This window comes from Peromyscus californicus, unplaced genomic scaffold (assembly GCF_007827085.1).
Source record: "Peromyscus californicus insignis strain IS unplaced genomic scaffold, ASM782708v3 Scaffold_12__1_contigs__length_115047231, whole genome shotgun sequence".
NCBI lineage: Eukaryota > Metazoa > Chordata > Mammalia > Rodentia > Cricetidae > Peromyscus > Peromyscus californicus.
Window position 1 is genome coordinate 60673749 of NW_026294413.1, and position 12298 is coordinate 60686046.

The window sequence follows — 12298 nt, forward strand, 5'->3', positions numbered from 1 at the left end:
TTGCCTTCTGTTTACCTGGATACAATTTTCTATTCTTTCCATATTCAGTCTGAGAATATCTTGACCAGCCAGGTGAGTTTCTTACAAGCAGCAAGTTGTTGAGATTTATTTATTTAAAAAAATCAATCATTTTACAATTTTTAATTAGAGAATTAAAACCATTTATAATCAAAGTTATTATTAAAAGATATGTACTAGGTTCTGCTGTTTTTAAGTCTTTCTTCTTTTTTTTTTAGTTATGTCTAGCACAAATCTTAAAAGGTCTTATTAATAAAAACAAACCCAGGAGCCAGACATTGGGATGAACGCTGAAAGACCAGAGAAACAGAACACGCCACATCCAACCTCACCTCGCCAACTTGTGCGTCTTTTGGAAAGTCTCTACTTCTCATTCAGTTTTGAAGGGTATAGTATTTTAGCTTGGCTGTCATCTTCTAGCAGAGCTTGAAACACATCATTCCATGTCCTCTGGAGTTTTTTTAGCTTCCGGTGAGAAACTAGGTTTTGTTTATGAACAGTTTGTCTTTATCTGTGACTTGGATTTTCTTCTTCAAACCTTTAAATTTTCTCCTTTGTCCTGAATTTTTGTTATTTTAATTATAATATGTCCTGGAGTGGTTCTTTTTTAGTCATGTCTCACTGGACTCTAAATGCTTCCTGTATCAGGATGTATATTAGAAAATATCTTGTTAGCTTTTTAAATTTTGAACAGTTATAAAAAGTTGCTATTAATTATAGTTCATGTGCAGGTTTTGTATGGGTATAAAACTTCCTATTTAGGTAGATTCCAAGGATTAACATGGTAAAAATAAATTTTGCTAATCACTTTCACTTAATGGCAAAGTTGTACTGGTGTCCTATAATGAGTGAAAATTCCTCTTTCTTCACACCATTTCTGATATCCAATAGGGCTAGTGTTAGAGGTTTGGGTCATTTGGTCTGTAATGGGATTCTTCTTTAATATCACAATTACAATAAAGTATGATGCTGGGGGAGTTTTCTTTCCCTTTTCTTTTTAGCAGATTTACTTACTGCCCATCTCTGGCAAGATTCCTCTTCATTCTTTTGATCTGATTTTGTGTTTCTTGCTTTCTTACCAATTTGTAGGCATTGTTTGTGTAGTTTGGATACCAGAATTTTATTAGGTATTTTATAAAGGCTTTCCTCCCAGTATCCTTTCTCCTCACATCTTCTTAAGAATGTCTTTTACATAAGAAAAGTTGTTAATTTTAATGAAGTCTAAGATGTCAATTTTATCTTTTATAAGTCATGCTTTTGAGATTTTATCTTTTAAAAAGTCAGCGTTAAATTGTAGGTCACCTAGATATTTTCCAACATTATTTTCTAGGCACCACACCACTCTGTGTTTTATGTTGAGCAATGCCATTTATCTTAACTTAATTTTTGTGACAGTTCTAAGGTATGTACTTAGATACATAGTTCTAAACGTGGGTTTCGGGTTTTGCTGTAGCACTATTTGTTGAGAAATGTATTTTTTTTTCCCACTGAGTTACCTTTGGTTTCTGTCAAAAAAGCAACCATTTTTTTCTAAGTCTAATTCTGGGACTTTCATCTTCTTCTATTGATGCATTGATGTGCTATTTTGTGATACATCTTGATTATTGTGAATTTATATTACAGTAAGTATTGAAGTTAGGTACTGTTTGTTTTTTGACTTTGTTCTTTCCCTCAGGGACTATATTGGCTATCTTGGATCTACTGTTTTCTCACTCATCAAGTTATTGCCACATTTATGTCCTTTTGTGTGCCTGAAGATTTGATGTGGGAGAATGAGTTATTCTCTTTTGGTTAGGCTCTGCTAGCCAAGAACAAACCACAGACCTAGGGCCATCATAAAAGCTCTGCATCTGCCATACTCCAAGACCTCAGATTTCACCAGATCTCTACATCATCACCTCATGGACCTTTCAGCCATGAGATTCCATCTGCTCCTCCATACTCTCCTCTTCCTTTTGGCCCTCTTACCTCCAGGTAAGTTGATGGCTAATTATAGAGGGTAAGGTCTTCAGTTTAAATGTCTCTCTGGTAGGTCAGAAATTAATTAATTTCACAGGTTCAGAAACCAATATCAACAGCTCCCCTAAGATTATGTCAGAGTAAAATAGACATCCATTGCCATTAACCCAAATTCCAAATGCAATCACATTGTACTATATCCTTTCTTTGTGTCTCTGGGTTCCTTACAAGGCATGGGGAGTTCTCTGTAGATGACTAGATCTTCTAGGACACTGGCAGGAACATCCATGATGACATCTACTCTGTCAGAAGAGAAGGATGGAATCTCATCAGGTAGAGGGTCACAAAGACCTAGAAATTTGATGGAGGTGGGGGTTGGGGGGCGGGGGAGACAAACCTACCAAGCAATTATTATTGCCAAACAAGTGAAAAGTCAGAGTCCCTGTCGGCCAATAGGAAGTTAGCAAGGGGGCTTATTGGCTTTGTAAAATGGGTCAAAATATAAACCAACAACACCCTAAGTAATACGCTTTGTAAAAGTTGTTATCCATGAAAAATGCTTTGCAAAATAGACCATGGGATGAGAAGGGGGACAACTACAGACTAATAATAAACAAAGACACAATGTTGCAATGACTTAGTGTGGAATGGGTTCATATGCAGTAATTGAAAACATAAGGATGGATGTAAAGAATGGCAAACGACTTCAAAAATTTAGTAGGCTGAACATGCATTATAGGGATGTTAGAAGAGATATCATGATACATCCAAAGAATAAATCAGAAAGGAGCTAACAAATACAAGAAAGGAAACAAAAGATCAACAAGACAGAAAAGGTGTTTATTGAAAGAATAGCATACTTCATAGTAATCTGGTAATATGGATCAAGAAAAGATTAGAACATACTTAAAATAGCTATTTCACAATAAGTGTTTCTAACACTCAAAGAAAAACTAGAAGATTTATTATAAATGTGTGTAATATATCCACCTCCTCTTGTGTATTTGGAGATCTTTCTGCTGCAGTTCATTATAGCAGTGATTTTACATTAATCATATTCCTACTGGGTTATCATCATTAAGATACAAATACTTGAATGTTTATCTGATCTTAAAAACAAAACTGTCATTGCTTTTCCTGTTCCATTTTGTGGAAAACGCCTTAAAAATCATGATCTGTATTCTTGCTCTTGAAATCATCCCTTTTCATTCTCTCTTAAACCTATCCCCATCAAACATTCTCCCTAAGCCTCCCACTCTGCTATTGAAATTGCTTTTGTTTTTACCCACTCATTTAAAAAAAAAAAAAGCTTTCTCTTCCTCCCCACAGAAGGCATTAATAATCACCTTGCTGTTGGCCCAACCGGCCACTTATCATTGTTAACAGACTTTTCCAAAGTCAGCCCCTCCCCTCTTTATAATATTCACCCGAATGTTCCAGAAGGGAAGCTTCACTTGATTCTCGGTCTACCTCATGGACGGCTCCTCTTCAGTTTCTGTCGCTGCTTCCTCATCTTTTCCGGTGATTCTTCCTGGAGGAGAGCTCCAGGGCTCAGTGCCCGGTCCTCTCCTCTAGTCCACAGCCATTCACTTGTTAAAGGACTTAGCTAGTCTCCCTTGAACTTTTCTTTAGAACTCCAGTCTTGGAATGAACGATCCAATGTACAAAGAGGTTCTGTTGGAGTTCCTGTCTCTCAGGCTATTTCGGGCACCAGGTGCCTCATACCCACAGTGTGTCCTGTCTTCTGCGCTCATCAAACCTTACCAGTCTGTCTATGTGCCTATTTGTAACTAAAGAGAGAGGAGTTTTTTCCCTCAGCCCCCATGTTCCCTTTACAGGGGTGGAGGTTGTGATCTGAGACTCCAAGTAAGGTCTTAATAGTCTCCCATTAAGACCTCAAATTGGAATAGCCCCTGCATGCCCACCACATTGAGTTGCCCTATGTATCTTATGAATACTCTCTAGAACAGTGGTTCTCAACCTTCCTAATGCTGCAACCCTTTAATACAGTTCTTCATGTTGCAGTGACTCCCCCAACCATAAAATTAGTTTTGTAGCAAGGCAATTGTAGTGCGTGTCTTTAATCCCAGCACTTGGGGGGCAGAGGAAGGCTGATCTCTGTGAGTTCGAGGCCAGCCTGGTCTACAGAGCCAGTTCCAGGACAGTCAAGGCTGTTACATAGAGAAACCCTGTATTGAAAAAAAAAAGCCAAACAAAAACAAAACAACAACAAAAAACACGTCGCCCTCTACCTTCAGATGTTCATTTGAAATTTAGGACTCTCTTCTCATTCCTGCCAACAGGAGCTGCTTCTTTCTCCTACCAATCAACCACACATGAAAACATCTGCCAGTCTCTTCCCTTTAGCTGGACAAAGCTCAGTTAGTTTCCACTAAGTCCTCAGCTCCTGCAGTGAGCTCTAAACCCCAGGATCTATTTTAAAAGCACTGTCCAACTTGTGCTCTTTCTTAGGAAGAGAACAATTGCTTTTGTAACTTTTTATATCCCAAACTGAGTAGCATTTATTTCTGCTCTTTCCAGATCTACAAATGTTGGAGAACACTTGTTAATATAATCAATTTAGTGGTATTAACACAGAATTTGAACTCAGCTCTGAAGACAGTCTACATTACATTGTTTCCTCCATAAACATTCTTTAGTGTTTTTTTTTTGCAGATGACTTTGTAAAACATTTCAATTTTATTAAAAGATGTATTTATTTTTATGTTATATATCTGAGGGTTTGCCTGCTTTTTTCAGAACACCATGTGTATGCAGTACCCACGGAGGCCAGAAGAGGACATTGAATCCTCTGGAACTGGAGTTACAGATGGTTATGAGCTACCATGTGGGTGCTGGGAACCTAATCCAGGTCTTTGGGAGGAGCAGCCAATGCTTTTAATGTTGACCCACCTTTTTAGGCCCCTACTTAATTTTTTTCTTGGAAGGTGGAATTTCTGAGAACCCAATTCTACAACAATAGATAGATACTTTTTTGACATTTCTTTTACGAGCACACTTATATTTACCTTCACTTTTGCTGGGCCCATGTTATAAATTATGTCTCAGAGTATTTGCTACCTTTTATTTGGTTTTTCTTTTTTATGTTTATAATTAATTGCCATTTATAGAGTATCTCCTAAAGTTCTGTCTTGATTGACTGGGGTTGTGCTTCTACATGACTTATTATTGAAAACCCCTGGAAATGTTGACCTTCTTATGCTTTCCTTTTGTGATTTGCTATAGTTATGTCAGTCTTTGGTTTCAGTGCTGCTGTCTGTGTAAATAATTTAAATATGTCTCTTTCTTCACAAATTCTCCTGTCACCATTACATAATTTGTCATTAACATTTTGTTTGCTTTTTCCACATTTTCTGTCTGTAGTTTATATTCTTCATGCTGCCTATTCTTCTCTCATCTATAGTATTTTCATGTTGTTTTCAATGCCACCCCTGACACACGACATGCACAGAAAACTGGTAGTCTATGACTAAGATACACTTAACCTCTGAAGTAGATAGTTCAGGACAAAACATGGAGAGAAAAAGCAGCTCCTCCTTCCTTCCAAATCAAACAAAACATGAGGAAATTGAAAGACCAGAATTGTAGCTTAGAGCAGTGATTCCATGAAGATGGAAGAGTAGGAGATACTGGCTTCCATCCCACTCTCACACACGAGATACTTATAACAATTGTTTAAGCAAAGTATCCTGTGAGGGCTCCAGGGCCATTGAAGGATGCCCAGGAGCACAGTGGAGAAAAAAGGAAAAGAAAATCTTATTATTCACACAGAGCAGGTTTCTGTGAGATTGGCATCCAAAGACTGCAAGAGACGGCTGTGAACGAAAATGAAAAGCAGACATTACCGTTATTAGCTGCACCTGTGGTCCTCAAGCAGCCTGCTCTGCAGAGGACACTGGGATCTTCTGCCATTGGGGTAACCAGTAACCAATTCTCCCAGGGATATGGAAACAGGGAGATGATGCTCACCTTAGCCACCTCTACAAAGAAGTAGGCACCATGGTTTCACTCCAAGACTGGAGCTACCAACTCTCCTACCAGGATCATGTCTTTGATCATCAGTGTTGTAAACATTCCAACTGGGCCCAATGCCAGAACCCAGCTCTTTTTCTTACTCCTCGAATACTGAGCCATTCACATACTGAGCTTCTTCACAAGCAGAGTCCATGAACTAGCAGCTCTCTGCATATGCCTATGTGTAGTCAGAAGTTTTCCTGTGTCCTGCCTGGTCCCGCAGCCACTCAGACCCAAGTAAACACACAGAGGCTTATATTAATTATGAACTGGATGACCTATGGCTCAAGCTTCTTGCTAGTTAGCTCTTATATCTTAAATTAACTAATTTCTATTACTCTATGTTTTGCCACATGTTCCATGGCTTTACTGATTTGCTGGCATGTTGTTCCTTGGGTGGCAGGCTGGCCTCTCTCTCCTCTCTTTTCTTCTTCCTGTCTATCTGCTTATATTTCCTGTCTGCCTCTAAGCTACCTTGCCATAGGCCAATATAGCTTTATTAATCAACCAATCAGAGCAACACATATTCACAGCATACAGAAAGACATCTCACAGCACCTCTGCACCAGTTACTAAATCAGTCACCATAGTGAACTCACTCATGCACCGGATCCTAGAGTCACTGTGGCCAGTGTCAAATGTACACCAGTGGTCAAAGTCTACCTGAAATGTAAAGTCCATAGTCACTGCTATAAGGAGTTAACTTTCTCCCAGTGTACATCGGTACCACAGATACCAGCTCCAACACACAGACAGCCTCACCCAATGGAAACAGTGATTCCACAATATGGACTAATGATATACAACCTCATGCTGTATAGCATTATATGCATGTATCAATTAAAAATAATAAAATAGGAATATTAGCTTAGCATAGACTAGCACCATAACTGACTACCTTATACTGTTTTTCTATGAAATCTTGATTCTGCCCTCTCAAAAGGGAGGGAGGGAAAGAAGGAAAGAAAAAGTGAGAACAGTAAACATTGAGACAGCTGCCATAAGCGTCATGAAGGGAGATCAGGATCAGGTCTGGCAACCACACATTAGAGGTGTGAATCTTCACCCTTACCATGGTCCATAAGCCTGGTACAAGCTTAATCCTGTGTTTAATCTTACCTGACTTATTCTGATCTGCTCCATCCATCCAAGTCTTAGTCTGGGGATTCAGTCCTCGCTGTCCTGTGTGTTCTTTGTACTTTGACTGGGATAATTGCTTATTGTTTTCATGACCTCAGAAAGCGGTCTATGTCCATCTTACCAGCTCTATCCCCCAGGCTATCTCTGATTCATTACTGTATTATTTTGTCTGAAACATTTGCCACTTTTTGAATCACCTCATTACTCCAGGGTTTGTTTGTTTTTTGTATGGTTAGATTTCCCAATCAATTATAACCACTGTGTAAATAAGGGACTCTTTATGTCATTTGTACTGTTCTATTATTATAAAGAAAAGTGTTTGGTGAGTGAATAGCAAGAATGTGTTGACATTTTATATAAAGGAGTAAAGCCATGAAGACATCAGTATACTTAGGGCATCTATTTTGTCTTTGTCCTTCTCATTTCGGTCTGATATTTAACAAAGTAACGTCTGAAGCTTTATCTAGACTTTTCACATATTAATAAGGAAATCAAGGAGAAAGCTGTGGATAAGTGAGCTGTTAGGAGAAGGGGAGAGAGGGTCAATGCGGAGGAGCTGCTAAGGGGATCTTTGATCTGGCTCCCTTTCCTCACAGAAAGAGGTACTCCGCCCAGAATTATGATGTCCTCCCATGCAAGGTCGTTGATGCTTTGGCGTTCACACACTGGGCTAACTGCTCCCTGGTTTCTTCTCTGCAGTTAGAAGTGGCTTTGGTGCTTCTGAGAAACACTGTCTCCATCTGGAGGGCATTTGCAGACGAGACGTTTGCAAAGTCATAGAAGATGAAATCGGTGCTTGCCGAAGAAAATGGAAATGCTGCAGGATGTGGTGGGTTCTCGTACCGATCCCGACACCAATTATCTTTTCAGACTACCAAGAACCCCTCAAGAGCAAGATCAAATAAAGCCATGGTGAACACCATGCGGAGAGGCTTGTGCCCCCAAAGCAATAGAATCTTCACACTGAACGCTTCCAGCTCTTTAACCAGATTCTAGTCAGCTTGCCAATAAAACCAAATATAGGTTTCAAATATGCTCAGATATCATTTCTTTATGACATTTCCAAATTTAAGCAAAATATTTAAATATGAGAAACTCCCTTTGAGCTGGAGAAATGGTTGCTCTCCTGGAGAACCTGTGTTCAGTTCCCAGCACCCACAGGTTGGCTCATAACCATGTCTAACTCCAGTTCCAGGGGATCCAACACTCTCTTCTGACTTCACAGGTACCAGACATACACAAGTTACAAATGCATACACGCAGGCTAAATACAAATAACCATAAAATAAAAATAAGAACAATTTTTAAAATCCTGTTTCCGGGCTGGGCAGTTGTGGCACACGCCTTTAATCCCAGCACTTGGGAGGCAGAGGCAGGCGGATCTCGGTGAATTTGAGGCCAGCCTGGTCTACAGAGGGAGATCCGGGATACCTGGGACTATGCCAAGAAACCTTATCTGGAAAAACCAATACCTTTTTTTTTTAATTAAAAATGTTTTTTCGCTGGGCGGTGGTGGTGCACGCCTTTAATCCCAGCACTCGGGAGGCAGAGCCAGGCGGATCTCTGTGAGTTCGAGGCCAGCCTGGGCTACCAAGTGAGTTCCAGGAGAGGCGCAAAGCTACACAGAGAAACCCTGTCTCGAAAAAACCAAAAAAAAAAAAAAAATGTTTTTTCAATGATAGTCAAAACTCAATAGATTAACAACCGGCAACAATGAAGATAAAAGACATCGTTAAATCTGCACAAATGGAACAAATAAATTAAAAGACAGGACATGGAGGGTTTCCAGATCATATCAGAGTGGAGAGAAAGAGATCACTAGGGAGAGGGGAGAGGACTGGAGTAAGGCTGGGGGAAAATGATTTGGTATAATACATGAAGACGTCAAGTGTATAAGAATTAATCAGAAACATAGGAAAGCAGAAAAGAAAACAGAGAGGATGGAGAGAGGAGGAGGAGGAGAGAGAGAGAGAGAGAGAGAGAGAGAGAGAGAGAGAGAGAGAGAGAGGCTGAAAACTAATAGAAGATGCTAAAAAAAAAACCTTCCCGCTTCATTAATCAATAGAAATAGAAATTTTAAATTAATAAATAGAAAAATCAAACTTCTATTGATTAATTTAAATTTTTTAACTCATTTTTTATTTTAAATTTTTACTTTTTAAATCCTTCAAAAGTAGAAGTTCAAAGCTAACAGTTTGATTTTGCTCCTCTGAACACATGGCATGGTCATTTACAGATTATGTATGCCTTACACTTACCCAGACAAACAATTTTCCCACCCAAGAGCTAACCAATTTACTGTAACTCTGGTAAAGTGCTGTAGGCACAGGCTGTCGGTGCCCCTTCCTGATACAGCCTCCTCCTTCTGACTGTGTCTCACCACAAGGTCTCATTTACCTTAGCTGAATGTAACAACACCTTCCCTCTGGCTCAGGCCTCAACGCAGAAGGGGGTTTGTAAAGGACTCCCCCCGGCTATTAATTAGTTGATTGATTGATTGATTGATTGATTGATTTTTATGTGTGGGGGTTATTGTCTGTGTGTATGTCCATGCATCATGTGTGTCCAGTGCCTGCAGAGGCCAGAAGAGGTAGCTGATCCCCTGGAACTGGAGTTACAGAAAGTTGTGAGGGGCAGTGTGGGTGCTGAAAATCAGATCTGGGTCCTTTTTCTTTTAAATTTATTTTATGTGTTTTTGTTGTTGTTGTTGTTTTTGCTTTTTTTGTTGTTGTTGTTTTTTGGTTTTCCGAGACAGGGTTTCTCTGTAGCTTTGGACCCTGTCCTGGACTAGCTCTATAGCCCAGGCTGGCCTCGAACTCACAGAGATCCGCCTGGCTCTGCCTCCCGAGTGCTGCGATTACAGGCGTGCGCCACCACCGCCCGGCTATTTTATGTGTTTTTAACATCATGTATCTTGATTCCATTCATTCATTGTCCCTTCGCATCTGCTCTCTGCCACTGCACACCAATCTCCCCCCAAATAAAAAAAAATTCAAGAGAAAAAAAAGGGAAGAGAATAAAATGAGAACATTTTTAAAAGGGAAGGAATTAAAACTTTTGTTATGGAAGCTGCAGTGTAACCCAACAAGTTACTCCATATACCCCTTTGACCATACCTGCAAGTGTTCATTAGTCTGGTTTGAGGCCCCTGGTCAACATTACATGTTCGATGCTGGGACCACACTAGGAATCTTCCTGGACATCCAGCTGCTGCCCTGTGTTGTGGAGATCCTGTAACTTCGGGTCTGCGGGTCATAACCCTGGGCCTGGGCATCTGTAGGGTTGGTCTGCCAGATGGGAAATGGGGACAGTTCTCCCACGGTCACAGTTTCAGGACTGGCTCACCTACACCTGCGCTAACCGTGTTGGCTCTCTCGTGTGGTCAGTACTCTTAATCTCAGAGCTGTCTCTCTAGCTGCCCCCTCACGACCAGCATCTTCAAACACCCTTCCTCTTTCCTCTCCTACACCCACTTTCCCCCACTTACCCTTCATAGCATCAGAGTGCCTGTGCCCTGCTATTCCAGGACAGACATTCTTTAAAGCACAACTCGAATCCTCTTGCCTTTCTTCACATTATTTCTAACAGGTAAACTCTTCACTCATTGTAATTCATGTCTCAGAAATATACCTATCTAAAGAAAACCACGGGCAAACATCTATGAGGCCAGGATCAGTTTGCATTCACCGCAAAATCTAAAACTGGCAGTGTCAAGTAGCGGAATTTATTTGGTCAAAAGAATAGCATTTCAAGTACAATGAATCAAAAAAAAATCCCTATAATGTGTTCTATACAGCAAATTCAAGAGAAAAATTTTACAGGAAATATTTATCAAACCTGGATTTGGCAAACGCGTCATTGGCTGAATCGAAATCCTGAATCAAAAGCTTGTGGGCGGTAAGTCTACCCTGCTCAAAGCCGATGAACTCCAGCAGAGGGCGCTGCAGACTGCTCCCAAGAATCCTGGAGCTTTCTAGGGTTTAACTTTTATCAAGACCCTGAGCAGTTCCTTCTACATTCAAATTGTCATTCTCGGGGCTCAGCGGGGAGCAGGCAAGTCCACAGCAGACGAATGGAGACCACCTGAAGGGTGAGACAGTCTGTCCTGCCTGGTGGGCGAATCCAGTTCCTGCTCCAAGGGTATCCCCTCTGTTTCTCAGGGTGTCAGCTGGAGGAATGAGAGCTAGTGAACAGCCAGGACCCCCGCCCTTGTTCTTAGTCTCCCTACCTGACCCCACCCCCCAACCCCCAGCAGACAGGAGCCTGGAGGAATTGCAACAAAGGTAATTCTCCTTGTCCCCGAGTGCCCTCTGGGTCTGCACTGGTGAACCTGTGGCGGGCAGAGCGGTTTCAGTGAGATTCAGCACAGGCTTCGGGCTGCTGTGTTCCTGGAGGGCTTTCCAGCGATCCGAGGAGATTTCTCCGGTCGCTGTATTCTCCGGGTGTCCCTGTGGCTCTGCAGTTTCCATGCGAGATCCTCCGTTGATCTTACTCTGCTGGGTTTTCTCAACCTGATATTCAGGGGCCAAGAGCCTTGTTTACTCTGCCAACCGGCGCAGTGACACTGTCCTTTTTGAGATCAGTCTGCTGGACGTCGAAGAGCACACAGGCAGGCTCCCTCAGGACAGAAGTCACATCGCACCTGGCCACCTTAAAATCATCCGTCTTATACCACCGGCCTTTACCAGTTTTGACAAAACGGAAGTAACGTCCTCTGGGACAAGTCACACGACATGGACCATCACAGCGTAGAGGGTATACACCAACGGTCTTCTATTAGGTTCTGACATGAATGGCTGCAGGTCAAGGTACTCAAGGTACCTCGCTCCCCTGACACTTTGTCACCCGTGAAGTCTAAGAAGCCATTCAACACCAACAGGAGGCGCTTTGCACAGACAGGGTCTTGGAAGCAGCATCATTTCCTGACAGCTGCGGCAAAGATAGCATTTTTTGCACACAGCTTTTTAGGCTTTGCTAACTTCTCCAAGGCTTCGTTCACACTCGGAGCCGCTTTGATATCCAAGTGGAGATTTAGGAAGGAGTCGAAGGTGCTTGAAGGCAGAGGAGATCTCAGATCTGAGATCTCCAGGAGCCCCCAAATATCTCGCAGATCAGTGTGCTGCCCTTAGAGGCCGGGTCCCTAGTG

General features: G+C 41.4%; 1 protein-coding gene across 1 annotated transcript; it reads left to right on the forward strand.

Moving 5' to 3' along the window:
- Positions 1-1934: 1934 nt before the first annotated feature.
- Positions 1935-8057, forward strand: LOC128107924 (beta-defensin 109-like). Its single transcript, XM_052734261.1, has 2 exons — positions 1935-1992; positions 7852-8057. Exons 1-2 carry the CDS (start codon positions 1935-1937, stop codon positions 8055-8057), a joined length of 264 nt encoding a protein of 87 aa, XP_052590221.1.
- Positions 8058-12298: the final 4241 nt, after the last annotated feature.

Excerpts from the sequence above, each read along its gene's own strand:
- LOC128107924 (XM_052734261.1), top strand. The coding sequence starts at position 1,935 with ATGAGATTCCATCTGCTCCTCCATACTCTCCTCTTCCTTTTGGCCCTC. Across the intron at positions 1,993-7,851 it reads TTTGGCCCTCTTACCTCCAG|TTAGAAGTGGCTTTGGTGCT; the intron begins GTAAGTTGATGG and ends TCTTCTCTGCAG.